General features: G+C 38.2%; 1 protein-coding gene and 1 pseudogene across 1 annotated transcript; one reads left to right on the top strand and one right to left on the bottom strand.

Annotated features, from left to right (window-relative positions):
* Positions 1 to 4,077: 4,077 nt before the first annotated feature.
* LOC133050166 (keratin-associated protein 13-2-like) lies at positions 4,078 to 4,588 on the bottom strand (annotated as a pseudogene).
* A 21,041-nt stretch (positions 4,589 to 25,629) lies between these two features.
* LOC133050137 (keratin-associated protein 13-1-like) lies at positions 25,630 to 26,151 on the top strand. The gene has a single exon (XM_061134269.1). It carries the CDS (start codon positions 25,645 to 25,647, stop codon positions 26,149 to 26,151), a length of 507 nt encoding a protein of 168 aa, XP_060990252.1. The 5' UTR covers positions 25,630 to 25,644.
* Positions 26,152 to 27,925: the final 1,774 nt, after the last annotated feature.

Genomic DNA, 27,925 nt, shown 5'->3' with positions numbered 1-27,925 from the left:
GTGTCATCTGCATATCTGAGGTTATTAGAGGTTATTGGTATTTCTCCCAGCAATCTTGACCCCAGCGTATGTATGCTTCATACAGCCCAGCATTTCACATGATGTACTCTGCATACAAGTTAAATAAGCAGGGTGACAATATACAGCCTTGATATACTCCTTTCCCTATTTGGATCCAGTCTGTTGTTCCATGTCCAGTTCTAACTGTTGCTTCCTGATCTGCATACAGATTTCTCAGGAGGCAGGTCAGGTGGTCTGGTATGCCCATTTCTTGAAGAATTTTCCACAGTTTGTTGTGATACACACAGTGAAAGGCTTTGGCATAGTCAATAAAGCAGAAATAGATGGTTTTCTGGAATTATCTTGCTTTTTCTACGATCCAATGGATGTTGGCAATTTGATGTCTGGTTCCTCCACCTTCTCTAAATCCAGCTTGAACATTTGGATGTTCATGGTTCACATACTGTTGAAGCCTGGCTTAGAGAATTTTGAACATTACTTTACTAGCCTGTGAGATGAGTGCAATTGTGTGGTAGTTTGAACATTGCCTTTCTTTGGGATTAGAATGAAAACTGACCTTTTCCAGTCCTGTGGCCACTGCTGAGTTTTCCAAATTTGCTGACATATTGAGTGCAGCCCTTTCATAACATCATCTTTTAGGATTTGAAATAGCTCAAGAGGAATTCCATCACCTCCACCAGCTTTGTTTGTAGTGATTCTTCCCAAGGCTCACTTGACTTTGCATTCCAGGATGTCTGGCTCTAGGTGAGTGATCACACCATCGTGATTACCTGGGTCATGGAGTTCTCTTTTTATAATTCTTCTGTGCATTTTTGCCACCTCTTCTTAATATCTTCTGCTTCTGTTAGGTCCATACCATTTCTGTCCTTTATTGTGCCCATCTTTGCATGAAATGTTCCTTTGGTACCTCTGATTTTCTTGAAGAGATCTCTAGTCTTTCCCATTCTATTTTTTTCCTCTATTTCTTTGCACTGATCACCGAGGAAGGCTTTCTTATCTCTCCTTGCTATTCTTTGGAACTCTGCACTTAATGGGTATATCTTTCCTTTTCTCCTTTGCCTTTAGCTTCTCTTCTTTTCTCAGCTATTTGTAAGACCTCCTCAGACAACCATTTTGCCATTTTGCATTTCTTTTTCTTGGGGATGGTCTTGATCACTGCCTCCTGAACAAGGTCCTGAACCTCCACCTATAGTTCTTCAAGCACTCTATCAGATCTAACCCCTTGAATCTATTTGTCACTTCCACTCTATAAACATAAGGGATTTGACTTGGGTCTTACCGGAATAGTCTAGTGGTTTTCCCTACTTTCTTCAGTTTAAGTCTGAATTTTTCAATAAGGAGTTATTGCATGATCTGAGCCACAGTCAGCTCCCAGTCTTCTTTTTACAGACTCTGTAGCGCTTGTCCGTCTTTGGCTGCAAAGAATATAATCAGTCTGATTTTGTTATTGACCACCTGGTGATGTCCATTCAATCTGATTTCAGTATCGGCCATTTGGTGATGTCCACGTGTAGAGTCTCCTCTTGTGTTGTTGGAAGAAGGTTTTTGCTACAACCAGTGCATTCTCTTGGCAAAACTCTGTTAGCCTTTGACCTGCTTCGTTTTGTAGTCCAAAGCTCAAGGTATCTCTTGGCTTCCTACTTTTGTATTCCAGTCCTCTATGATGAAAAGGACATATTTTGGGGGGTGTTAGTTCTAGAATGTCTTGTATGTCTTCACACAACAGTTCAACTTCAGCTTCTACAACATTACTGGTTGGGGCATAGATTCGGATTACTGTGATATTGAATGGCTTGCTTTGGAAACAGACAGAGGTCATTATGCCATATTTGAGATTCTAACCAAGTACTGCATTTTGTACAGTTTTGGGGGCTACTCCATTTCTTCTAAGGAATTCTTGTCCACAGCAGTAGACAAAATGTTCATCTGAGTTAAATTCTCCCATTCCAGTCCATTTTAGTTCACCGATTCCTAAAATGTCAATGTTCACTCTTGCCATCTCCTGTTTGACCACTTCCAGTTTACATCATGGACCTAACATTCTAGGTTCCTATGCATCATTGCTCTTTACAGCATCAGACTTTACTTCCATCACCAGTCACATCCACAGCTAAGCGTTTTTCATTTTGGTTCTGTCTCTTCATTCTTTCTGGAGTTTTTCCTCCACTCTTCTCCAGTAGCATACTGGGCACCTACCGATATGGGAGTTCATCTTTCAGTGTCATATCTTTTTGCCTTTTCATACTGTTCATGGGGTTCTCAAGCTTGAGGTTAGAAGCTTCTAGTTCAATTAGGTTTGTTGAATGTGTTCCTAAGGCCTTCTCATGGGCCACATGACTGTGATCCCTTTGAATTTGTTTTCCCAGTGGTGTCTTTAGTCCACATGTTACTCATTCCACTTTACTAGAAGAGGAATTCTTTCTCAAGGCCAATGCCAAGAATTCAGACTCACGGGATCTTTTTGTCTTACTAATAAAAAATCTAAATTCCTGTTTATACAAAAGTCAATGAGTAATTCTGCACTTAGATGACACATTGCATTAATTATAACTCTTTGGATGTGAATAACAGAAATCTTATTTTATTTTAATTATTTTAATTAGTTTAAACCAAAAGAAGACTTTATTGGCCAATATAATCAAAGTGCATAAAAGACAAGTAAATCTGGCTTAAAGGATGCTGGAAACAGAGGCTCCTGGCTCATCAGAAACTTTTGTGTCCCCCTTTTCTGGTTTTTCTTTTCTTTTTTTTTTTAAGTTTCTGTCTCTTGAGAAGATTCCCCTGCACAGAGGACCTGGTTCCCACATTCCTTTGCTTAACCATGATCATTTTCAGTATAAGAGAAAAGAGGCCCTCTTTTCCCAGATTCACTTAGAAAAAGTTTGAGGAAGAAGGAAAACAAATTAATAAACACTCATAGCACATGATTGGAGCAAACGGTAATGATACTTATTTTCCCACTCATGAAGAGTTATTACTAAATGTGTTATGAAAAAAGTTGTAACTGAATTCTGACCCTTCATTTAGCCTCTGAGACAAACAACTTGCTCAAATTAAACTCAAAGTGTTCCCTGTCTCAAATCTGAGTAGACCTCCCTCCCTCTCTCTTTCACACAAACACACCTAATAATCCATTTCCTGTATATTTAAAGACAACCATAATGGCAACCCACTCCAGTAATCTTGCCTGGAAAGTCCCATGGACAGAGGAGACTGGGGGGCTACAGTCCATGGGGTCACAAAGAGTCGGACACGACTGAAACGACTTAGCAGACATGCACATAATGTCCTTCAACCCATGGTACTTTATCTTTTCTCTTTTTCAAACCGATGTATCAGATTTATACAAATATTAGATATAATATATTTTATAAATATTTCATCACCATAAGTGACATCTTCTGGAAAAAAGTCTAAATCAAAAAAGTTAAACTCTAAATCAGTTCTGATTTGAAAATGTAAAATCAAAATCAAATATGGTTGTCAGCCCAAGGTGTCCTCCTTGAAAGCACAATGAGAATATTCGCTCCATTATCAGCACACTGTCAATTTAAAAAAGAAAAAAAAAAACTCTACCAGATTTGATAATGGAAGACATGCACACTTATTAGCCCTTAGGCAGTGGAATGCACAAAGAATTTCCCATACAGCAGTCCTGATACCATTTCCTGGGGAAATACAAATCCATTCTTAGGGAAAGGACTTTGAGGGTCTGGAGCCCCAAAGAGATTATAAATCAAACTTAAAACCAATAAAGAACAATGAAAATATCAGATGCAAGAGTGAATGAGTTTATTAGGGGAAGCAAACCTGGATTTCCATGCATTTTGTAAGAAAAGTTTATGTAATTCTGAATCAATTGTTTCAACAAAATTACAGACTTGAACTCAATATTTTGGTCATTAATTTCACTGAAAGAATTAGTCAGTCAGACAGTGCTTGACACTAGAGAAAAGATGAGATGCTGATGCTGAGAGGGTTTAGCTAGTATTTTTGAAAGAGGCTATGAGAGTTTTAAGTAGAGACTGAAACATTTTGCTCAGAAGTTCTGGAAATTCAACAAGTTGATCTACAGAAGGTTGATCTACAGATTGGCCTATAGTAAGAAGACTGGCAGCTCCTAGAAGCCAAGTAGGCTGGGTGGTAGAACCTGGATCCACAGCTCAGGGAAGGGAAGCCATGAATTCCACAACCCAGCGGTCTGAAGACTATGGATCCACAGCCCGCTGAGGAGGAACTTCTGGATCCACAGCCCAGAGAGTAGCAGCTTCTAGACCCGTAACCCAGGGAGCAGCCTCTAATGGACCCACATCTGGGAGCACCAGAATAAGTTATCTGGAAGGGGCTGCAGAGCGCGGTAGCAGGACGTCTGACAGGGGTTGAACGCCACACAGGTGGGCCGGCAGGTCCTGGGAGAGCAGAAATCGGTGCTGTAGACCAGGTTGCTGGGGAAGGAGGAGCCACGGGAGGAGGCTGGGTAGCGCCGTTGGACCCCGAGGGAGCGGGAGGAGAAGTTTCCGGAGCGGCACTTGTAGGACATGTGGGCAGGAGATGTGAGATCAGCTGAGTTGCACAGAGGACACTCTCTGGGCTTCACTGTCATGACCTGGACTTCGAGTGTGTATTTTTATATACTCTTGGACCTGGGTGCGTCACTGTGAAGATGGTCCCTCCTCCTTGCTCACCGTTTCAGACAAGCATACCTCCCTAACTTATTGCTTAAATGTATCATGTCTTCACATACTTATGCTTTAATCACACTGATATACTTAGAAAGAAATTACTCAGTTTCTTTCCCCTGGAAATTGATGTGACTTGACTTCCAGAATTATAGGTCATCACATCTCCAAATAGCCCCTCCCCCTTGTTACCCACATGTGCAGTTATGTCCTGGTCCTACCAGGCAACCTTACACACATTTTCCTTCACTTCCAGTAGGTTATTGTTCAAAATAGTTTCATGTCTTCTTCAAAAACATATGATAAGGATTTCTCCAGATACTAACTATATTCAATGGTCTTACCAATCTATCAGTTGGAACTTTTTTTCTATTTCTAATTCATATAATTTCTAAAGAATATGAAAAATAATATGTATAATCCACATATGTGTATAACTGAATCACTTTCTCTGTACACTTGAAATTAGCAGAACATTTTAAGTTATGCTTCAGTAAAAATCCATGTTAAAAAAAAAAGAAAGAAAAATTTTAAAAAAAATCCATGTAATTCTTGATATCCATTAATTTGGCTTAATTAAACCAATTCATTGGCAAAATTTTCATCCTACCTTTTCTGTGATACCCTTGACTGTCTCACATCTGAGTTCATGATCAGAATTAAGGGATATAGACAGCCATCCTTGGTGTTCAGGCCAATAGACTGCTTTAAAAAGGATGGAAGTTTAAAACATTTCCTTAGATGATATTCTTTTAAGAAACAATAAATATAACTCTTTGAGAGAGACTTTGAATAGAAGTATTTGCTAGACTTGAACATCTTCGTGTATTATCTGATACTTCTGTCTTGTAGTAAAGTTCCAGGGAAGGTTAACATTTTCTGCAACAACTAACTTGAAGTATAAGAGCTACATGAGTCTTTACCATCCTCTGATCAACCTACACATAAAAAAATATTGTCTTAGGTTTAATAACTTTCCTTTAATAACTCAGTGTCTGAAAAAAAGTTGAAGTTTGGACCTTGATCTCTGTATACTGAGTTAAGATTCAAACACTGCAAAGATAAAAGCAAATTCAACTTTAACCTGTCTCATAAATGAATCTACTAAGCTTTCTTACACTACGATATAAGTGCCTGATAGAGCCTTATTTACTTCTCCTAAGAATACTTGCATTGAATAGTGTCCAAGAGTAGAATTCCATGTATTCCTCGTCTTTATACATTTAAAGTATATTTGACTTTTCTAGAACAAGAAAGAGAAAAAAATCCTGTGCAATCTATACTTAGATTAATGGGTAAAAGAGAAAGAAAAAGAGCTTTTTTAAATCTGGTGTGTTCCCATTTGTCTTCTTTTGAATCTAACATTTTATTTGGTTGAACTAAGGGAAATGGCATTCACAGCTGTCATTGAAAAGAAAGCTCCCTAACTACCTGAAAATTAAGTTGCTTTATTCCAAAGCACGCTGCTTCAGAGCACTTAGTTACTTTGTTTTATGATTATCTCTCCCATGCAGAATCCAAAGTGTGGCATGCATCACATGAAGTGCCCTTGTGCAATACTTAAACCATCACTCTGATTCACAGAAGTAAAATAAGCTATGCTTTATGAATGGATACCTATTAAATTTGTTAAAGATGTATGGGTCACCCTCAAGACATGGGATTCCTTATTGTGCCAGCCTTTAACTTCTTTGGGATGGATAATATTTATCTCTTTCTATGAATAGCTGGCTTCTGCTTAAAAAAAGAGATGTTTTAGTATACATATGTTCTTGCTTTTCCAGGCCAGCTCTCTGTGTTTGGGAATTAGAATGAAAATGACTCAGGAATAAGTCAATTCCAATTAACATTCCCTCAACCCATTCCTAATAGGTTAACACTTTTCATTAGAGTTATTTGTGTACATTGTACAAGTACTAATTATTAACTCATAAATGCTAATAAATGTGTCCCTCTGAAAGTCAGAAAAGGCAAAACAAACTAGAGTAGCTTTAATGGTTCGGAAGTACATCCTGGAACTAATAAAATATTCTGGGTGCTTTGTATACACAGGCAAATGTTTAAGAGAAGAAAAAAAATCACCCTCTGGATAAATCAGAGGGAAAATGCAATGTTGGAAAACTTTTTTTTGAGAAATAGAGGAATACCAACATTACGTAGACTAGAACACATTTTAGAGTACCCACTAGTCGTAAGTAGCTTATGATCTGAATGACTTAAATAGTGATGGTTTTTCTAAGTATTAAAAATGACAGTCTCTTTAGCAATGTGTTTTCAGACATGTTTGAATACCTTTCCTCTACTAGGCAGTAGTAGAAAGAATGGAAATCCATGTGCTCCATCCTATACTTTTCTCCTTCCTGTTCACTTTTTCTCTGCATCTTCAAAACTGCTTTTTCTAGACCTAAAGGATCTTTGCACTGCCCCTTTGCCAAAGGCTCTTCTTCCTAACAAATAAGATGATGTTTTTAAAAAAATTTTATAAAGTTTTTTATTTCTTTGTTTCCAATTTTTATTCATCTTATTTATTTTATTTATTTATTTTTTAAATAATTTTTGGGCTATATTAAGAGGCATAAGGGATCTTATTTCCCTGACCAGGGGTGGAACCCTGGCCCCCTGCAGTGGAAAGGTAGAGTCTTAACCACTGGACAACCAGGGAAATCCCTTCACTAACATTTTACTTTCCAAATGTTCTTACCAGAGGGTGATTGCCTGTTAAGCACTATTGCTAGGTATGGGCTGAAAGACCATTTCTGGGTAAAGAACTTGAGATAAACCACTTGCTTTTCCAGAGGGCATTCTGCTTCATTGTTGGAATTCTTCTTAGTACTAGTACTTCTCTTGTATGACTACAGTTTTTTCCTGCTTCGTCGGATTGACCCAGTTTACATCATCCATAATTTTTAAACGAAATGAAAAGGCCAGGGTAGCTGGCTTCTAAAGGGTTCTGCTTACAGACCTCTCTGAATTTTTACACTTGCATTTACCCATTGAAAAATAACAAAACATCTTTAAAAAAAATATAATAATGCCAATATAACTGCCTTCTTTCAGAGGTTCATTCAAATCAAGTTTTATTGCCTATCTTTATTTTAAAAAATTTTTTAAATAGAACAAGCATCTTTTGAATCTTATTAAGCTTGATGGCTTCAAAATAGAATACATGCTCCAGTTGAACAGACACCCCGCTTGACTTACCACCATCACTTTTTATGGACATGCATGGCCACGGTTCTACCTCACTTCCCCTTGGTGCCACACTGAGCAGTGTGTGACTAACGGGGCAGAAGATGGTGATAGGTTTCACCTTGTATTTGAAGGGAAGATCAATCCCTGGGTGCTGGTTGGATCATTTAACTGGTAGAGGAGAATGGAGGTCTTCCATCTTCAGTTTGCTTGTCAGTTAATAAACACTTCTGACTCTTTTAAGAGGATTGAAAAATATCTAACTCCTGTTTCCAAAACTTAGTTCTCAAATCTCCATCTTGAAAAATTTTAAAGATGGATGTAATCTGGAAAAAAATTCTTAAGGGGCCAGAAAAAGAATCCAGTTTCATATTCAACTCTAAGTTGTTCTGTTGTTGTTTGTTTTTGTTTGAATTCAGCACTGTGAGCAAAGCAAAAGCAGAGAACAGCAGCTGGAAGCGTCCACCTACAGCACAGCAGGGTGGAAACTCAGGCAGTGTTTCTCTGTTGCAACCTTGATAATTCTTTCTTAAATAAACCTTGGTCTTTTCTCTTGAGGCCTTCAACTCACTGGCGGAGGCTCACTCATGTTATGAAAGGTAATCTGCTTTACTCAAAACCTACTGATTTACACGTTAATCACAGAAACATCTGGGTTGGTGTTTGGCAAATGACTGGACACCATATCCTAGCCAAGTGGAAACCTTAAGGTTAACCATCACAGATGGCTACTGAGGCATTCAACAGTGCTTGAAAATCAAGTGTTACCAGGCATCAAAGTATTTGCAAACAATGCTTTCATTAGAAAAATGCAATTATTTGTCTCTGTACTACATCCCCTTTTGGTAATTTAGTATTTGTTTGTTTTAGCAATACTGGTAATATGGACCCTGTGGAAGTCTCCGTATCTTTTGGTCGTCTGGATCAAGTTATATTTAAAATTTCAAGATTTAAAACCTCAACCACACTTGAAAAAAAATATGAGGTTTTTGATACAAATGTTTTACAAAGGTAAAGCACCATCTGGGAAAGACAACCATATTGTTTACACATATAAGAAAGAATGCTTCAAAATATTCACAAATAAGTGCTGCTAACGGCATCTCTGACTCGATGGACATGAGTTTGAGCAAGCTCTGGGAGTTGGCAATGGACAGGGAAGCCTGGTGTGTTGCAGTCGATAGGGTCTCAAAGAGTTGGACACGACTGAGTGACCCAACTGAACTGAAATGTAAACTAAATCTACATATACTCTAAACTTCATCATAATAATGAAGCTTGTGTATTTATTTACCAAAAATCACAAATTAATTTCCCATAATTTTGAAATGTTTATTTGAATAGTTTTAAAAACTCATGACTTTGAAACATGAGACTGTAAAGCTTTCTTATATAGGAAGACACATTTTTTAGGATGTATTAGTACTTCCCTGGTGGCTCAGACGGTAAAGCATCTGCCTACGATGCAGGAGACCTGAGTTCAGTCCCTGGGTCGGGAAGACACCCTGGAGAAGGAAATGGCAACCCACTCCAATATTCTTGCCTGGAAAATCCCGTGAATGGAAGAACCTGGTAGGCAGTCCATGGTGTCCCAAAGAGTTGGACACAACTGAGTGACTTCACTTTCACTTTCTTTCACTTAAAGTTGTAAACTATATTTGCCAATTCCTGTAGGATGTGAATTTTCAGTCACCATACTTGCGATTATTAACCTTTTAACTATGACATCACTGAAATAATTATGCTTAAGTCCCGTAAGCAGTGGGAAAGCCCTGGAGAGTTCTTTGAAACTAGAAATATACAGGAAAGCATTTTTGGTTCTTAAATTAAAAGGCAGCTAAAATAGATTTGATAGTCTAATTAACTTTTTAACACAATGCAGAATCTCAATTTTCTCTCTTAATGAAATAACACTAGCGAATGATGGCTTTCTAGGAGGTAGTCCATAGGGTCGAAAGTGAATAATACTTAATAAGCATTTTATACAGGTCAGACACTGTTCTAAGCTATTCATCTAGTGAATAAGGAATCTTATTTAACACACAGATGAGCAGAGGCTATACACCATCACAGCTTTATCTGAGTCTACACTCTTAACTGTGTACTGTCTCAGTAACAAGGAAGATGGATAAGGGAGGTGGGGAGGGTCAGGAGTAACAGTTTTGAGGCAAGTTAAAAAGTGAAGAAATATTAGAAGGACATAGTCAGAAATATAAGAATAATTTGCTGGTGGCTCCAATGGTAAAGAATCTGCCTGCAATGCAGGAGACCCAAGTTCGGTTCCTGGGTCAGAAAGATACCTCGGGAAAGGAAAACGGCAACCCACTCCAATGTTCTTGCCTGAAGAATTCCTTGGACAGAGGAGCCTGGAGCCCTACAGCCCAAGGTGTCGCAAAGAGCCGGACACTACTGAGTGATTAACACTTTCACTTTCACTTTCAGGTTTGGGGAATGCTCAGGGTCTATTTTTTGGTTCCTCTTATCCATTCTGTTGAAAATATATTTTAATTACACTGTAGTCTGTGTATGATGGAACCAAACCAAAAAAACCACCACCTAAGATCTGCTACAACTTCATGCCACCCTAGGCTTCAATGACACCAAAAATGTATATTCCTTAAAAGAAAAAACAAAATCTTCTATCTGATTCTCTAATCTTTTACAGATTCTCAAATCTTTCCTGAATATATTCCTTTTCTTGTGATTCAAATGAACTCCATAGAGTTGAACTTCAGAACCACCTCAAATAATGGTACTCATGAAATCTTTCTGGCTTTTTTCTGACAAGATCTGCTTGGTTCAAATATATTCTATCAGCTTCACACGTTTTTTTTGTGTTGAACCTGAAAATTATTTTAATTTCTAATTTACATGACATAGATTATGAGCATGCAAAAGTTATAAAAGAGACAAGTTCAGGGCTACTAATAATCAGAAGCAAGCTCACAGAGGAGAAAGCATAGAAACAAATACTAAGATGTTGAAAAAAAATTAATCCAGAAAGTATTTCTGGGTAAAAAGAGATAAAAAAAAAAAAGAAGAAGAAGAAGAAGGGATATGGATTAGCATAGAGATTAGATGGAAAGGAAAGAAAGTAGAAGATTCAAAGTGTAGTAAACGAACAAATCAACAAAAAAATCAACCACTTGCCAACAATTCTACATTTTAAAGTAATTTAATTCTCCTAAGAAATATATGCCATTATCACTCACATTTTCCAGGTATAGAAGCATATACAAATAAAATTTAGCAAATTACATAAGGCTGCATCTTATAAGTAAAAGAATTAAGTTTTAAATTCAGGTTTATTTTATTCCAAGTTCTATTCTTTTCACTTGTCATTAATTTACTCATTCACTCTATTCATTTCATTTGCTTTCATGAGTTTCTTACCCTGAATAAGTATTTCATAAGCTTTGAGAAAGCTTTGATATATAGATACATAAACAATAGAGTCAAAGAGTAAAGTCTGAATTTACTCATTTGCTCTATTTACTCATTCTCCAGGCAAGATTACTGGTAGCCATTCCCTTCTCCAAGGGATCTTCCCAATCCAGGGATGGAAACCAGATCTCCTGCATTGCAGGCAGGTTCTTTACCTTATGAGCCACCAGGAAAGCCCAAAATCTGAGTTATTAGTACCAAATCCATTCCCACAGTCTCCCAAACTCTGACTCTGTTAGGAGCCTGCAATATATTTCTGGATGACTTAGGTTAAATTTGGATTCTGCTTCTTTGAGATAACACTTAGGTCTCAAATGGGACAGCTAGTGCAAAAGAAAGGTCTTTCCTCAGCATATTCCTTAAGTTGTAGTCATTGCTTTACCTCACAAGGGATGAGGAAAAGCTAATTATTTTTGAGACTTCTAAAAAATATCTTGCTTGGGGCTCCAAGTTTGGATAGAGACCAAGAGAGGAAATCAGAGAGAAAAGACAGATAGTTAAAATCCAACTATAACAATGACTTCAATATCTGGGGCACCTGGCTTGTGAATTCTGCAGAAACTCTAGGCCTTGAAGCTACAGGGTACTCCTTAGAGGAAGCAGCATCACTGTATGTTAATACCAAATAAAACTAAGGACACACAGAGCCCACTGAAATACCTAAGCAGAAGCCTAATCCTCACTTTTATGCTAATTTAAGCAAATTATCATAAAGCAGGTTTGAATTTTTCTATTCTTTTATTACATCTTAGAAAGAGATGGTTCAGAAAGTGGGTAAAATAAATTGTGTTCTGAGAAAGGGAGAGGAAGAAATGGGAGATAGAGGTAGGAGGGAAAATTATGTGGGGGGCGAGAGGGAGAAAGAGTATTTCATAAGAATTAATTTGAAGATTTCTAGTTGCTTAGTTTGAATTACTGGTGATTTAAAAAGCTCTGGTTAGTGATATAAGGTGGATTTTGAAGGTCTAATATCTTGGAAATTGATAAGCAGCTCCTGAGCTAGCAGAACTGAAATTTTCTTAGTAATAAAGTTTTAGGAAATTAGTTCTATGAGATCTTGGAAATGTGTCATGCTGACTTGTAGACCTCTGAACACACACTCAGCAGAGGCCACGGGACTGGAAAAGGTCATTTTTCATTCCAATCCCTAAGGACAATGTCAAAGAATGCTCAAACTACCACATAATTGCACTCATCTCACACATTAGTAAAGTAATTCTCAAAATTCTCCAAGCCAGGCTTCAGCAATATGTGAACCATGAACCTCCAGATGCTCAAGTTGGATTTAGAAAAGGCAGAGGAACCAGAAATCAAATTGCCAACATCTGCTGGATCATCAAAAAGCAAGAGAATTCCAGAAAAAATTCGACTTCTGCTTTATTGACTATGCCAAAGACTTTGACTGTATGGATCACCACAAACTGTGGAAAATTCTGAAAGAGATGGGAATACTAGACCACCTGACCTGCCTCTTGAGAAATCTGTATGCAGGTCAGGAAGCAACAGTTAAAACTGGACATGGAACAACAGGCTGGTTCCAAATAGGAAAAGAAGTATGTCAAAGCTGTATATTGTCACCCTGCTTATTTAACTTATATGCAGAGGACATCATGAGAAATGCTGGGTTGGATGAAGCACAAGTTGGAACCAAGATTGCCAGGAGAAATATCAATAACCTCAGATATGCAGATGACACCACTCTTATGCCAGAAAGTGAAGAGGAACTAAAAAGTCTCTTGATGAAAGTGAAAGAGAAGAGTGAAAAAGCTGGCTTAAAACTCGACATTCGGAAAACTAAGATCATGGCATCTGGTCCCATCACTTCATGGGTAATAGATGGGGAAACAATGGAAACAGTGACAGACTTTATTTTGGGGGGCTCTAAAATCACTGCAGATGGTGAGTACAGCCATGAAATTAAAAGATGCTTGCTCCTTGGAAGAAAATTTATGTCCAACCTAGACAGCATATTAAAAAGCAGAGGCATTACTTTGTCTACAAAGGTCCGTCTAGTCAAGGCTATGGTTTTTCCAGTGGTCATGTATGGATGTGAGTTGGACTATAAAGAAAGCTGAGCACCGAAGAATTGATGCTTTTGAACTATGGTGTTGGAGAACACTCTTGAGAGTCCCTTGGATATCAAGGAGATCCAACCAGTCCTTCCTAAAGGAGATCAGTCCTATATAGTCATTGGAAGGACTGATGCTGAAGCTGAAACTCCAATCCTTTGGCCACCTGATGCAAAGAGCTGACTCATTTGAAAAGACCCTGATGCTGGGAAAGATTGAAGGCAGGAGGAGAAAGGGAAGACAGAGGATGAGATGGTTAGATGGCATCACCAGCTCAATGGACATGAGTTTGGGTAAACTCTGGGAGTTGTAGATGGACAGGGAGGCCTGGCGTGCTGCAGTCCACGGGGTCACAAAGAGTTGGACACGACTGTGTGACTGAACTGAACTGAACACACACTGGTTGGGAATAGGTGAACTGACCTCTCCTAGAGAAACAGTAGGACTGTCAAGGAAGCCCTGTCGATCCCTAGAAATGACAATGGTCCCATATCCACAGCCCAGAGACTATAAACCACAAAGTCTATAGTCGCAAGCTCACGGTCTCATCTTCTAGACAGACCAATGAGGAAAGGTGCTCATAAGTGGGTGCAGGATAGCTGGAAGGTTCCCTGTGGACAGAAGAAGCTTGGCAGACACTGGGTATAGATAGTCTACTGTAGTTGCCTAGTTCTTGAGAAGAGGGGACCCCCTCCTTTGATAGTAATTCTCTCCCTATAACTTGATCATTTCTGTAAAGACTCTGTCTTCCAACAAGGTCCTATTATGTGGTATCAGAATTTATGACTTCACACTATGAATTTTGGGGGGACAGGGCACAATTCAACCCATAAGAAGAGACAAACAGACATTAAAAATAGAAAAAGAGGCACTTTACAAAGTTGATCAGATATAGTTTCAACTTTCTTGGGGCTTAATGAGAAATTAGAGTGAATTTCTCCCAAAGAACTTTATAGACCTTTACTACTGGGTACAGTATATGAAGAAAACATTCTGGGCAAGTCCTCTCTGTTCAGTTCAGTCACTCAGTTGTGTCCAACTCTTTGTGACCCCATGGACTGCAGCACTCTAGGCTTCCCTGTCCATCACAAACTCCCAGAGCTTGCTCAAACTCATGTCCATCAAGTCAGTGATGCCATCCAACCATCTCATTCACTGTTGCGACCTTTGATTCCTGCATTCATTCTTTCCCAGAATCAGGGTCTTTTCCAATGAGACAGCTCTTTGCATCAGATGGCCAAAATATTGGAGCTTCAGCTTCAGCATCAGTCCTTCCAATGACTGATTTCCTTTAGGATTCTCACTAATCAGTTATCTAATTAAAATGAAATTAAGCTGTATAGACATGGCTGGATATGTTTTATTCATTTATTAAGAAAGATAGATCATTTCCCATTTACAGAATGAAAGTTGCTACTTTCATGGCCAATAATCCATTAATCACCATGGAGCACAGCAAAGCTCCCTACCACTGCCCACTCTCCACCATCTTGTATTGACAAAATACTATGGTCTTTTATTTCCGTTTCCTAAGGAACAAGGCAGCACAATCTCAGTTTATGAAGCAATAATCACATATCTTCAATTCTCAGCAAGTAAAACAATAAGGTCAATACTAAGAGGTCTGGTATCTCTCTTTTTAATAAACATTACTGATAATCTATTATGAAGCAGAGACTGCAAAAAGAACATTATCTTTCACATCTAGATCCTTCTAATCTGATGGATTAAGACATGATGACAAGGGATTAATTTCCAAAATATATAAACAGATTAATAAAAAAAAAACTCAATCAAAATATGGGCAGAAGACCTAAATAGGCATTTCTCCATAAAAGACACACAGATGGCCAACAGGCACATGAAAGAATGCTCAGTATCATTAATTATTAGAGAAACGCAGATCAAAGCTATAATGATGTATCACATCAGAATGCCCAATGTCAGAGAGTCTACAAATAATAAATACTGGAGGGAGTGTGGAGAAAAAGGAACCTCTCTACATTGTTGGTTGGAATGTAACTTTGTCTAGCCAACATGGAGAACAGCATGGAGGATCCTGAAATACTAAAAATAGAGTTACCTTATGATCCAGTGATCCCATTCCTGGGCATATATCTGGAGAAAACTCTAGTTTGAAAAAAATTAGAACACCCCCATGTTCATAGGAGCATAGCACCACTATTTACAGTGGCCAAGACATAGAAATAGTCTAAATGTCCACTGGATAAAGAAGATGATGTAGCTTATATATACAATGGAATATTACTCAGCCATAAAAAAGAATTGAAACAATGCCATTTGCAGGGTCATGGATAGGCCTATACATTATCATACTAAATGAAGTATATCAGAAAGAGAAAGACAGATATCATATAATTTATATGTTAAATCCAAAAGAAGATGATACGAGTGAGTTTATTTTCAAAACACAAATAGACTCACACACATGGAAAAACAAACTCATGGCTTCCAAAGGGGAAAGAGGGAGAGGGACAAATTGGAAGTTTGGAATTAACATACATGCATACAGCTCTTTGCAACTCCATGGACAGTAACCCATCGGTTACTGAACCCTCTGTCCACGGGATTCTCCAAGCAAAAATATTAGAATGGATTGCTATGTCCTCCTCCAGGGGAACTTCCAGACACAGGGATCAAACCTGCTCCTCTTATGTCTCCTGAACTGGCAGCTGGATTCTTTACCACTAACACCACCTGGGAAGCCCAAAATATACATGCTGCTGAATACAAAATAGATGAATAAAAATACCTGCTGAGTAGCATGGGAAACTATATTTAGTATCAAGATACTAAATCTGAAACAGATTATGTATGAAAGTGAAAGTCACTCGATCATGTCTCACTCTTTGCAATGCCATGAACTGTACAGTCCATGGAATTCTCCAGGCCAGAATACTGGAGTGGTAGCCTTTCCCTTCTTCAGGGGATCTTCCCAACCCAGGGATCAAACCCAGGTCTCCCACATTGCAGGCATTGCAGGCAGTTTCTTTACCAGTTGAACACAAAGAAAACCTGTGTGTGTGTGTGTGTGTGTGTGTGTGTGTGTGTGTGTGTGTGTGTGTGTGTGTGTAACTTAATGACTTTACCGTACACCTGAAAGTAACACACTTTTTAAATTAACTATACTTCAATTTTTAAAAGTTATTGAAATGAAAAAAATCATGATGTTCAGACCTGAAGCTTCCTAAAGCATTCTGTCAGAAGTGGACCAATGCTTTGAAAACCAGATTATGCACAGTTATGAGCTCAGGTTTTCAGGGCCACAGTTGTAAGTCATCTTGACATTGTTTGCCTTTGGAAATACTCTATTAAAAAGGCATTATTACACTGAGATTTCAGCATTTAAAATGAGTGCTGGAAATTTTTCATTTAATTATTTCTATTCTAAAATTAAATAAAATAGTAATAAAGCTAATTAAACATCAAGCTTTTTAAGAGAAATGAGTAGAAATGCTTAACTCTTCCTGAAAATAAGCATAAAGCATGGTTCTAATCAACCAGTGAAATGAATAGATTTCCATGAGAGTATTTGGTTTGCTGTTATTCAGTCACCAAGTTGTGTCCGATTCTTTGTGACTCCATGGATTTCCCTGTTTTCCACTGTCTCCTGGAGTTTGCTCAAACTCCACTGAGTCAGTGATGTCAAACAACCATCTCATCCTCTGCCGTCCCCTTCTCCTCCTGCCCTCAATCTTTCCCAGCACCAGGGTCTTTTCCAGTGACTCAGCCCTTCACATCAGTTGGCTACAGTATTTGGAGTTTCAGCATCAGAGTTGAATATTCAGGGTTGATCTCCTTTAGGTTGAATATTCAGGTTGATTAATTTCCTTTAGGGAATGATTTGATATCCTTGCTGAGAGTGTTACCAATTTGGAAAGCTAAACCAAGATGAATAGCAAATGAAAAACATGTAAGGGGAAAAAAGAATGAAAAGAAGGCGAAAGTAAGAGATGGATGGTTGCTGGGGTCCAGCCTCAGCAGGATCCAGGGGTACCCTCAGGATGAACGGTGTCAGTGAGAAAAAGAGAGAGAGAGAGAGAGACCAAACTGGGGGTGTGTGGTAGAGTCTGGCCAATCTTTATTTTTTTTACCGTAGCTTTTATATTCTAAGTTAGTACATTTTTAAGGGGAAGATAGTTTAATATTACATCGCTCACCCTTCACGAAACCAGGGTGTTTTCTGCATACTTCTTTGTGAGAGTCTTGTACATTATCTTCTGGCCTTGGGGGTCTATTGACATTTTATGACCTAGGTGAATGCAAAGCTGTTTTCCGTAATCTATTCTTTAATGAACACAAAGGTCAGTCCTTTTGCAGAAATTATCAGTTAAATTTATCTAAAAGGTTTACCACACAAAGACTCTGCAGCTCCAGTGAGGCAGCCCCTGTTTAGCATTCCTGGTTAAAATTAGCAATTCTAGACTCTTATTTTTCTAAATCTTTAACTATAACCACTTTTAGAATAATATTTTTATGTTCACTAATAGGGCTTCCTCACCCCCGAAGGGCTCTGTGCCTATTAGGGCCTTTATGTGATCAGGTTCTTTATGCTGTTTATGATTAAGGTGTTGTGAGCAGTTATGTGCCATTAGTATGCATTTGCCAAGCAGGCTAGAATGCCAGCAAAGGGGTCTAAATTGAAACACTCCTTTCATCCTGGATAATCTTATAGGATATCACCGTCCAGCAGACATATTAATTAAAGTTCTAAGTTGATTCTGTTTGGAAAGAGATCGGGGAAGGCCTTCTACCCATGTCACAGAAATTAGGGAGTAGTCTAATATAGCAAGCATCAGAAAGACAGAGATCATCTTTAAGGTGAGCGCCGGGGCAGCTTTTCGAAATCCCTGAAGTCCTGATCTGCCTTTCTTGTCAGGTTTCCTCCTCACGACCTTGTCATGGGTGGGATCTCATGTGCTGGCTCCCAGCAGATGGTGATGAAAAAAAAAAAAAAAGGGAAATGAGAGAAAAATAATAAAAGAAGCAAAACAGCCTGTGAGTGAAATCCTAACTTAATAAGTTAGGAAGTCATTTATATTGGATTTTGAACTTCTGATTCATACCATAAAGGTTTAAAATAGTGCTTTCTGCATGGGATTGCAATTGCAGTGAATATTCCGGATTGATTTCCTTTAGAATTGAGTGATTTAATCTCCTTGCTGTCCAAGGGACTCTCAAGAGTCTCCTCCAGGACCACAGTTTGAAAACATCAATTCTTCAGTGCTCAGCCTTCTTTATGGTCCACCTCTCCCATCCATACATGACTACTGGAAAAAACAGAGATTTGACTATATGGACACTTGTTGGCAGTGATTTTCTCTGTTTATTAACATGCTGTCTAGGTTTGTCATAGCTTTCCTTCCAAGGAGCAAGTTTCTTTTAACTTCATGGCTGCAGTCATGGTCTGAAGTGATTTTGGAGCCCAAGAAAATAAAGTCTGTCACTGTTTCCATTTTTTCCCCTTTATTTGCCATGAAGTGATGGAACCAGAAGCCATGATCTTCATTTTTTTAATGTTGAATTTTAAGCCAGATTTTTCACTCTCTCCTCTTTTACCCTCATCAAGAGGCTCTTTAGTTCTTTTTCACTTTCTGCCATTAGAGTGTTATCATCTGCTTATCTGAGGCTGTTGATATTTCTCCTGGCAATCTTGATTCCAGCTTGTGAGTCATCCAGTCCATCATTTTGCATGATGTACTCTGCATAGAAGTTAAATAAGTAGGGAGACAATATATAGTGTTTATGTACTTCTTTTCTAAATTTGAACCAGTCTGTTGTGCCATGTTTGGTTCTGTTGCTTCTTGACTTGCATACAGATTTCTCTGGAGACAGATATGGTAGTCTGCTATTTCCATCTCCTTAAGAATTTGCCACAGTTTGTTGTGATCCACATAGTCAAAGGTTTTAGCATAATCAATGAAGCAGAAGTAGATGGAATATAACTCAGCCATAAAAATAATGAAATGATGCCTTTTGCAGCAAGATAAGTGGACCTAGAGATTATTACACTAAGTGAAGTAGGCTAGAGAAAGACAAATGTTACATGATATCATTTATATGTGGAATCTAAGAAATAATACAAATAAACTTATTTACAAAACATACTTAGACTCACAGACATAGAAAGAAAATGTATGGCTATCAAAGCCCCTTTTGGAGGAATAAATTGGGAATTTGGCATTAACTGATACACATTGCTGTGTATAAAACAAATAAACAACAAGGGCCTACTCTATAGAACAGGTAAGTATATTCAGTTTCTTGTAATAACCTATAATGGAAAAGAATCTGAAAAAATATATACATGCAACTTTGCTGTATACTGGAAACTAACACAACATTGTAAATTAACTATATTCCAATAATTAAAAAAAAAATTCTGAGTGACCAAGCATACTGTATTCCATAATACCTTATATGTTTGTTTGTTTTTAAATTTCATGTTTTTTGAAATACTCAAATCTTGGTGTTAGGATAAGTTTAAAAGTCAGGACTAAATAGGCTAAATTATGCTTTGCGCTGTACTTAGCTCAGTCGTGTCTGATTCTTTGTGACCCCATGGAATGTACCCCGCCAGGCTTCTCTGTCCATGGGATTCTCCAGGCAAGAATACTGCAGTGGGTTGCCATGCTCTCCTTCAGGGCATCTTCCCACCCTAGGAATTGAACCCAGGTCTTCCACATTGGAGGAAAATTCTTTACTATCTGAGCCACCAGGGAAGCCCAAACTATGCCTTACAGCCCTTTAACTACTTTTATCAAAACCTTGGTCTACTTTGTCGAGGACAGAACTCTCCGGGCACCAGCAATGTTGCCAGATGCAACAATTTTTGCATCATAGAATTTGAGCACTGAAATGGGAAAATGAGTAAAATGAATTAAGCAGTTTACACTGCAAATTGAGCAAGAAAACAAAAAGAAAGACCCTAAATTAGATATTTCTCTGTAGTTAGAGCTCTCTCCAGTTGCCTCCAACAGACATTGGGGTACCATGAGGGTGCTCAGTCATGTCCAACTCTTTATAATCCCATGGATTGTAGCCCTCTGGGCTCCTCTGTCCATGGAATTTTCCAAGCAAGATTACTGGAGCAGGCTGCCATTTCCTACTCCAGGGAATCTTCCCAACCCAAGGATCAAACCTCCATCTTGGTCTCTACTATGTCCACTGCTGTACTTAACTGGCCTATCACTACAAGACCAGTCCACTCCAGAGAAAATAGGGCTCCATTCTTGTCTAGGCATCTGTGTAGTTAGAAGGGTGGATTGCCTAGGAAACAAAAAATCTCAAGTAATCCTGTACTTTTAAACCTTGAAAATCCAGAAACACCTTGGAATAAACTCTTACTCTTTAGCATCATTTTTTTCTGCTTTCCTCACTATTCTATAGCCATATTCTCCCCAATCTGCCTACCCCATCTCTGCAGATGAAGAGAGTTCATGGACAGAAAGCTAATTCAATCTTATGTTTCCTTCCTGAGGTTAGATGAATAAAGACAGAGGAAATATGGAGCTGCCTTCTGTATGCCACTTGTCATGCCTTCAATCAGTAAAGACTTTGGGAAGAAAGAAATGAGGCTGGAGATGATGATGCCTATGATCAGGAAGAGGCCAATATCCTCAAAGTGGCAGGAGAGGAAACTTACTCAAACACACATCTTCCAGCATTTTCTCTTTTTGCTGTCTCACTACTTTCCAAGCCAAAGACTTGGCACTAACTGGATAAATCCAAGCCCCTAGGTCTTATATGACCATAAATTCTGAGTTAAAAAACTTCCAAATCTGTTAATAGGTACTGTCAACCTTCCCTCAGCTACCCAATCAAAGAAAATCCAAAAAGTAGCTAGTAATTGTACAATCTTTTTATGCTTTATTTCATTTAAGATATCTGCCATCTGAATTCTCTTTTCAGTCAATCGACATATATTTATGGAGTACTTACTATATGCCATGGACCGTTTCAGTTTCACTCATATACTCAATATGCCAATCATCTGATTTTTAACTAAAACCTCATTTTTATTCTGCCTCCCAAATGTAGCTATGTCTGTCAAAATTGCTGCTTTCTCCCATATTTATAGTGAGTCATTACTAGTCACCATGAGGCCATCTGCTCAAAGCCACTGAGTAGCAACATGCAGCTTTTGTTTAATCCCTAAGATGCTGCATTCTGCAGGAAGGATAGTCATGCTACTAAATCCATCTTCAGCATTCCTAAACAACAGCATATATAACAGCTATTATATTTCTGCAGTAGCAAGAAGGGAAACAGCATATTATTAGCAGAAACTGTCCATTACAATAGACTTATGATGTTATAAACAGAAAATAGATTTCCTTTTTTTCTCTTTTTAATATTGTGCTTTACTTTCTTGGAAATGCAATTCTTGTACAAAAGTGGTTACACTTGTCAGGCATACCGCACGATTTCACCCAGCGATAAGCATCTCCTATGGGCAGCTGGCTAAAAGTTAAACCTTTAATTTAACAGTGTTGGTGCATCACGGTCACAAGTGGAGTGGCTGGGAAAGGAGTTCAATCACTTGAGATTTTAAAAAATTATTAGTTTCAGGTTGTTGTGTATTCAGCATTAAGATTTAAGTCTTTACCCAGTATGTAAAATCCTGCTGACATATAAAGTCAGAGGATCACAGACATAAGTGAGGTGGTTTAATTGACTTGTGATCTGTTCCATAACTGAATATTCAGCCCAAGAGCACAGATACACGATATTTTCCTATTAAACACAGGAGAATATCCTTCACAATTTGTTTTCACAAACAATTTTTTTTGATTCTTATTTTATAATAGAGTACAGTTGATTAACAATGTGTTAGTTACAGGTGTACAAGAGAGTGATTCAGTTATACACACACATGTATCTATTCTTTTTCAAATTCTTTTCCCATTTAGGTTATTATAGAGTGTTGACTAGAGTGTCCTGTGCTATAGAACAGGTCTTTGTTGGTTATCTATTTTACATACAGCTGTGTGTACATGTCAATCCCAAATTCCTGATCTACCCCTCTTTCCCACCTTTCCCCCCCATACCCTCCCCCCCACCAGTCCTCATATTTAGTGGACTGTAGCCTGGCAGGCGCCTCTGTCCGTGGAATTTTCCAGGCAAGAATATTGGAGTGGGTTGCCATTTCCTACTCCATCCTCCATCCCCACCCCCCCCCCCACAATTGTCCTCTGAAGTCTTGAGTCTGTTTCTGTTTTGAGCTCATTTGTATAATTTTTTTAATCTCTAAGTCGTCCCTCATTCTCCTATTTATAATAGCATTAACAGGATAAAAGCAGTGCTGGCTCTATGATTAATGGTAACTGAAATTACTGGGTGTTCGGAGACTTGGGGATCTAGTGGACACATCCTCCATATGAATGGAGCAGCTTGTGTTCAGCTCCAGGCAATGGCAAGAAAGGGACCCAGGTATAACCAGATCTTCAGAAATTTTGAGAGTCATAAGTCCACATTCCGTGTGATCTTTTGATTTTTAAATATTGACAAGTAGTTTGTGTGGCAACCCCGCACTTGTGCAGTAAACACATTTATGTGGGTTTGTTTATGAAAACTTTGAAACTAGAATACTTGACTAGTATCTGTTTCAAAATGGAATAGGCATTTTCAGACAACTAAAAGTTTAGACAACTTGTCACCAGCCTTTCAGCTATAAATATATATAATTAATAGCTATCCATGGTCAAAACCAAAGTGATCCTGTGTGTTCAGTGGCTCAGTTGTGTCCAACTCTGTGACCTGATGAAATGTAGCCCTCCAGGTTCCTCTGTCCATGCGATTTTCCAGACAAGAATACTGGAGTGGATTGCCATGTCCTTCTCCAGAGGAACCTTGCCCACCCAGGGATCAAAACAGCATCTCCTGCATCGGCAGGCAAATTCTTTACTGCCAAGCCACCAGGGAAGCCCTATAATACAACAAAAAGATGTGAGAAGGAATGAAGAGTAAACAAAAAAATATTCCCCGGTGGCTCACTGGTAAAGAATCTATCTGCGGTGCAGGAGACCCAAGTTCAGTCCCTGTGTAGGGAAGATCCCCTGGAGGAGGAAACAGCAACCCACTCCAGTATTCCTGCCTGGGAAATCCCAATCCATGGAATCTCAAGAGTGAGACTTGACTGGGCAACTAAACAAAAACAACAACAAATATATAATCAAATATTGCCTGTGGCAACATAGGGAAACACATACAATATGAATAGAATATGAGTAAGCATACACAAAATGAAAATAGTGAAATCATAACACATGAATTGGGATAAGGATAAATGGGTTTCCCACATTTTGTATTGTACAAAAACAGTAAAAGTATTAATTAGCAAATCAACAATTGCCTGTGGTCCCTAAGGTAGTACTATTCCATAGAACTTTTCTTGATGCTGAAATATTTTTTACTAGCAATTTCCAATGTTAGGTATCCATTAGTCACATATTATCTGCTGTGCACTTGAAATGTGGTAAATACAACTGAGGAACTGAAATTTAATATAATCTATAGAAATTGAGCTTGAAACATATGACTAGAGGCTACTCTAATGGATAGTGTGCCTTTACGGTAACATTTGAATGACTAATAATGTGTATCATCCTGGAAGTCTGACAGGATGACTGTCAAGAAATATCTTGCTTAATATATTCAATTAAAAAAAAAGGCTTATCATATAGCAAACTTTGAGACTAATAAAGTGGCCCTAGTATTGTTTTTGTTTGTTTGTTTCTTTTCCTGAATATATCTTTTCCTTTTTCCTTTTCTGTTTTCTTATAGTTAAGAAAATTTAGGTAGAAAATAAATTTCATTTTCAGTTCAGTTTTATATATGGACTATTTTGTTACGTGATATTTAAGTATATATACAGTCAGATTTCTACCTATGTATTTACCATTTTGTTGCTATCTGGTCCATCTTTAAATTTCTTTATGTCTCCTTTCATGCTTTGGGGGCATAATAAAATGGTTTAATGCCATAATTTTATTCTTTTGTTGTTTTTTCCAAACTTTTAATTTTAAGCAGTATCTTAGATTTTAATGATCATTCTTAAATTTATTACTGTTTACTCCCACTTATAGATTAAGAATTTTGTTAGAATTGTGCACAATATGTATTTACACATAATTCAGTCATATTTAGTCCTCTCTTATGCTCCTGCATGCAATTCCAAATTTTCTTTTGTAATTATTGTCTTTTTAATTTGTTCATTTTGGGTTTACCTGATATGGAAAAACTGTAAAAAGAACCTATTTGGTTATTTTACAGTAGAAAAATAATTTTTTTTAAATTTCCATTTATTTTTATTAGTTGGAGGCTAATTACTTTACAATATTGTAGTGGTTTTTGCCATACATTGACATGAATCAGCCATGGATTTACACGTATTCCCCATCCCAATCCCCCCTCCCTCCTCCCTCCCTACCCCATCCCTCTGGGTCTTCCCAGTGCAGTAGAAAAATAATTTTAAAGAATAGAGTAAATAAAAAGTATGTTTTACAGTGAAAAAGAAAATTGTATGAAATCTTAAAGTAAAAATGTTCAGAAAGTATTGTTTGATTGGTGTTGTTCTAGAAGAGAAAGATCTCTAGAAAATTTTAAACATGGGAGACAAGAGGGACAATCTGTATACGTGAAAACCCATAAACTATAATGGTATTGAACTTTTCAATTTTCCCTTTCCAAAGAATTTGAGAACAAAATGTAGATAAAAATAATTTTAGGCAATGAAATAAGTTTAGAGAAAGAAACTTATTGATGGCAAATAGAGTGTCTTTATACCACTGACAAAGAAAGACTATTAATATTTACTTCATCTTAATCCCTGTCCTTAGAGTTAAGCATCCCCAGCTGATATACAATCAAATGCATGGAGGATCTCAAACCATTGAGAAGAGTAGGGTATTTTCTGGCAGTGATGGCATTAAAGGCAGGTAGTCATAGAATTTCTGACTTAGGAACACGTCATCAGCTTAGTCCTTTAACAATGTGGTGAATTTACCCAGGAATATGAGATGAAAGGAATTTTTCATCTGCAATTACAGAAAATATTATTGAATTACACATTTGGAGATGAAAGATTACAAGCATGAGAAAGGTGACTGTGAAGAATGCCACACCCATGGCTAAGTATAAAAGCACCCCAGCCCAGGAGGTGACGTTAAACCGCAGAATCTTCTCCGAGTCCCTCACCTGAACTCACATCACCTGCGAAGATGTCCTACACCTGCTGTTCCAGAAACTTCTCCTCCCGCTCCCTCGGGGACCACCTGCGCTACTCAGGCGCCTCCTGTGGCTCCTCCTTCCCCAGCAACCTGGTCTACAGCGCTGACCTCTGCCCTCGCAGCTCCTGCCAGCTGGGCTCCTCTCTCTACAGCCAGGAGACCTGCTGTGAGCCCATCAGGACCCAGACGTTCCGTGTGGTGTCCCGTCCCTGCCAGACGTCCTGCTCCCGCCCGAGGACCCCCACGTTCTCCAGTCCCTGCCAGACGACTCTCCCTGGGTCTCTGGGCTTCAGGTCCAGCAGCTGCAGCTCCTTGAGCTCTGGATCCAGAAGCTGCTACGCAGTGGGCTGTGGATCCCGTGGCTTCAGACGCCTGGGCTACGGCATCTGTGGCTTCCCTTCCCTGGGCTGTGGATCCGGATTCTGCCGTCCAACCTTTGCCACCAGGAGTTGCCACTCTTCTTGTTACAGGCCAACCTGTGGGTCTGTCTTCTATTGATCAGCTTGTGAAGAGTTCAGATGTTTTGAGCAATGTGTCCAGTCTCTGAACAGAGCTTCTATCATCTTCATGATCTTCAGGAAGATTAAGGGCTTATCACATTTTTTCCAGTCATAAATTACTGACCAAAAATGGTCTGCCACACATATTTAGTGATTAATTTTATTGATTGATTTACTGAATGCATTAATGGAGTTAGTAAAATGAATGCAATATATTGCTAGATCAATTAATGAAATTTATGTTAAGAAACAAATTAATGAGTTAATGGAATCCTTGTTCATGTATTCACAGAATACATAAAAGCCTAAATAAATATAATAAACTCATTCAATCTGGCTTCTAAATATGCTGCTAATTTTATTGTTAGTTTTAACTGTTTTTTTTTTTTTTTCTTCCTTTTGCTTTTTTATGGAGGAATATTTAGGTTCAAGTTTACTATACCTTTGAAAGCCAACTTTGGAAACCCAATACTGACAGATTTGAACTAATTTATTGTGAGCTTTGGGGCTTACCCTGTGGCTCAGTGGTAAAAGAATCTGCCTACAATCAGGAAATGAAGGTTCGATCCCTGGGTTAGGAGGATCCGCTGGAGGAGGGCATGGAAACCCATTCCAGTATTCTTGTCTGGAGAAGCCCATGAACAGAGAAGCCTGGAGGGCTAGATCCCATGGGGTCCCTAAGAGTCGGAGACGACTGAAGCTACTGAGTATACACATCGTGGGCTTTAAATATTTTCCTTCAAAACTTCTGCTTTCTGGAATCCTTATATGGCATACATAGACTTCATGTGCATAAAATCTCAGGAATGGCATAAAACACATTTTCTTCAAAAGATGCGGGGCATTGATGTTTGTTGACTGAAGGAGGAAGCAAGGAACTTGGAAAATACAACCACTGGGGAAATTTTTAGATTATATAGGAAATTTTGTACATTACTTTAAAGAGCTTTCTTTGATTCAATCCATGTTGGATGGCAAAAAATCCCTTATTCCTTCATCTCACCGAAACTGTTATATGTAATTGATTTCTTCACAGGTGGGAGGAGGAAGTCAATTACCTTTGTTGAGAATTAATTATGTTCATGAGATGTAGAGTCTCACCTTTCTGTATCCAAAATCCAACTAAACATGGCTGGAAAAACACAAGCCTTTCATTTTGGAAATTATTGCTTCATTCATATCTTATCATATATTTACACACTTCTTGACTTTATGTTGCCATTCTGGTATTTTATAGATTAAATGCTTCGGAAAACAACATGATGTAAAAATAGATAACATGCTGATGCGGTCTAAAGCTAATAACAAAAAGACAGTATCTTTATACAGAGATAAAGAGAAATGTTCAATAAATTTTCCCTTTCATTGTTTTTCAGGTCTCTATAAGGATCACGAGAAACACATTTTATGAACTAGTAATTTTATACATAAGGAAATGAGGACTCAAAGCAGATCAAGGATTCACTGTAGGTCCCAGTCTTACAATGAAACCAAGGTTCAAGACTTTATGATAAATGACTAACTTAAGAAGTAAAGACATAAGCAATTTGGGATGGAATAAGGAGAACTTTGAGAAGATGAAATAAAATGAACAAAGCAGAGAGGTACAAATGTACTTGTGTTTAGGGAATTATTGAAAATCAAGTTACAGTTTGTATGGATTAGTAATGGAAAATCAGGCTACAAATATTTAATAGGTCTGTTTCACGTCATTGTTTTGGACATCCTGAATTTTGGATCACATTAGTCTTAGGATTCATCTCTAAACAGTA

The sequence above is a fragment of the Dama dama genome, chromosome 31 (genome assembly GCF_033118175.1).
Source record: "Dama dama isolate Ldn47 chromosome 31, ASM3311817v1, whole genome shotgun sequence".
In the NCBI taxonomy this organism is placed as follows: Eukaryota; Metazoa; Chordata; class Mammalia; order Artiodactyla; family Cervidae; genus Dama; species Dama dama.
The sequence above is the reverse complement of the archived record's forward strand: the minus strand, read 5'-3'. Positions and strand labels throughout refer to the sequence as shown.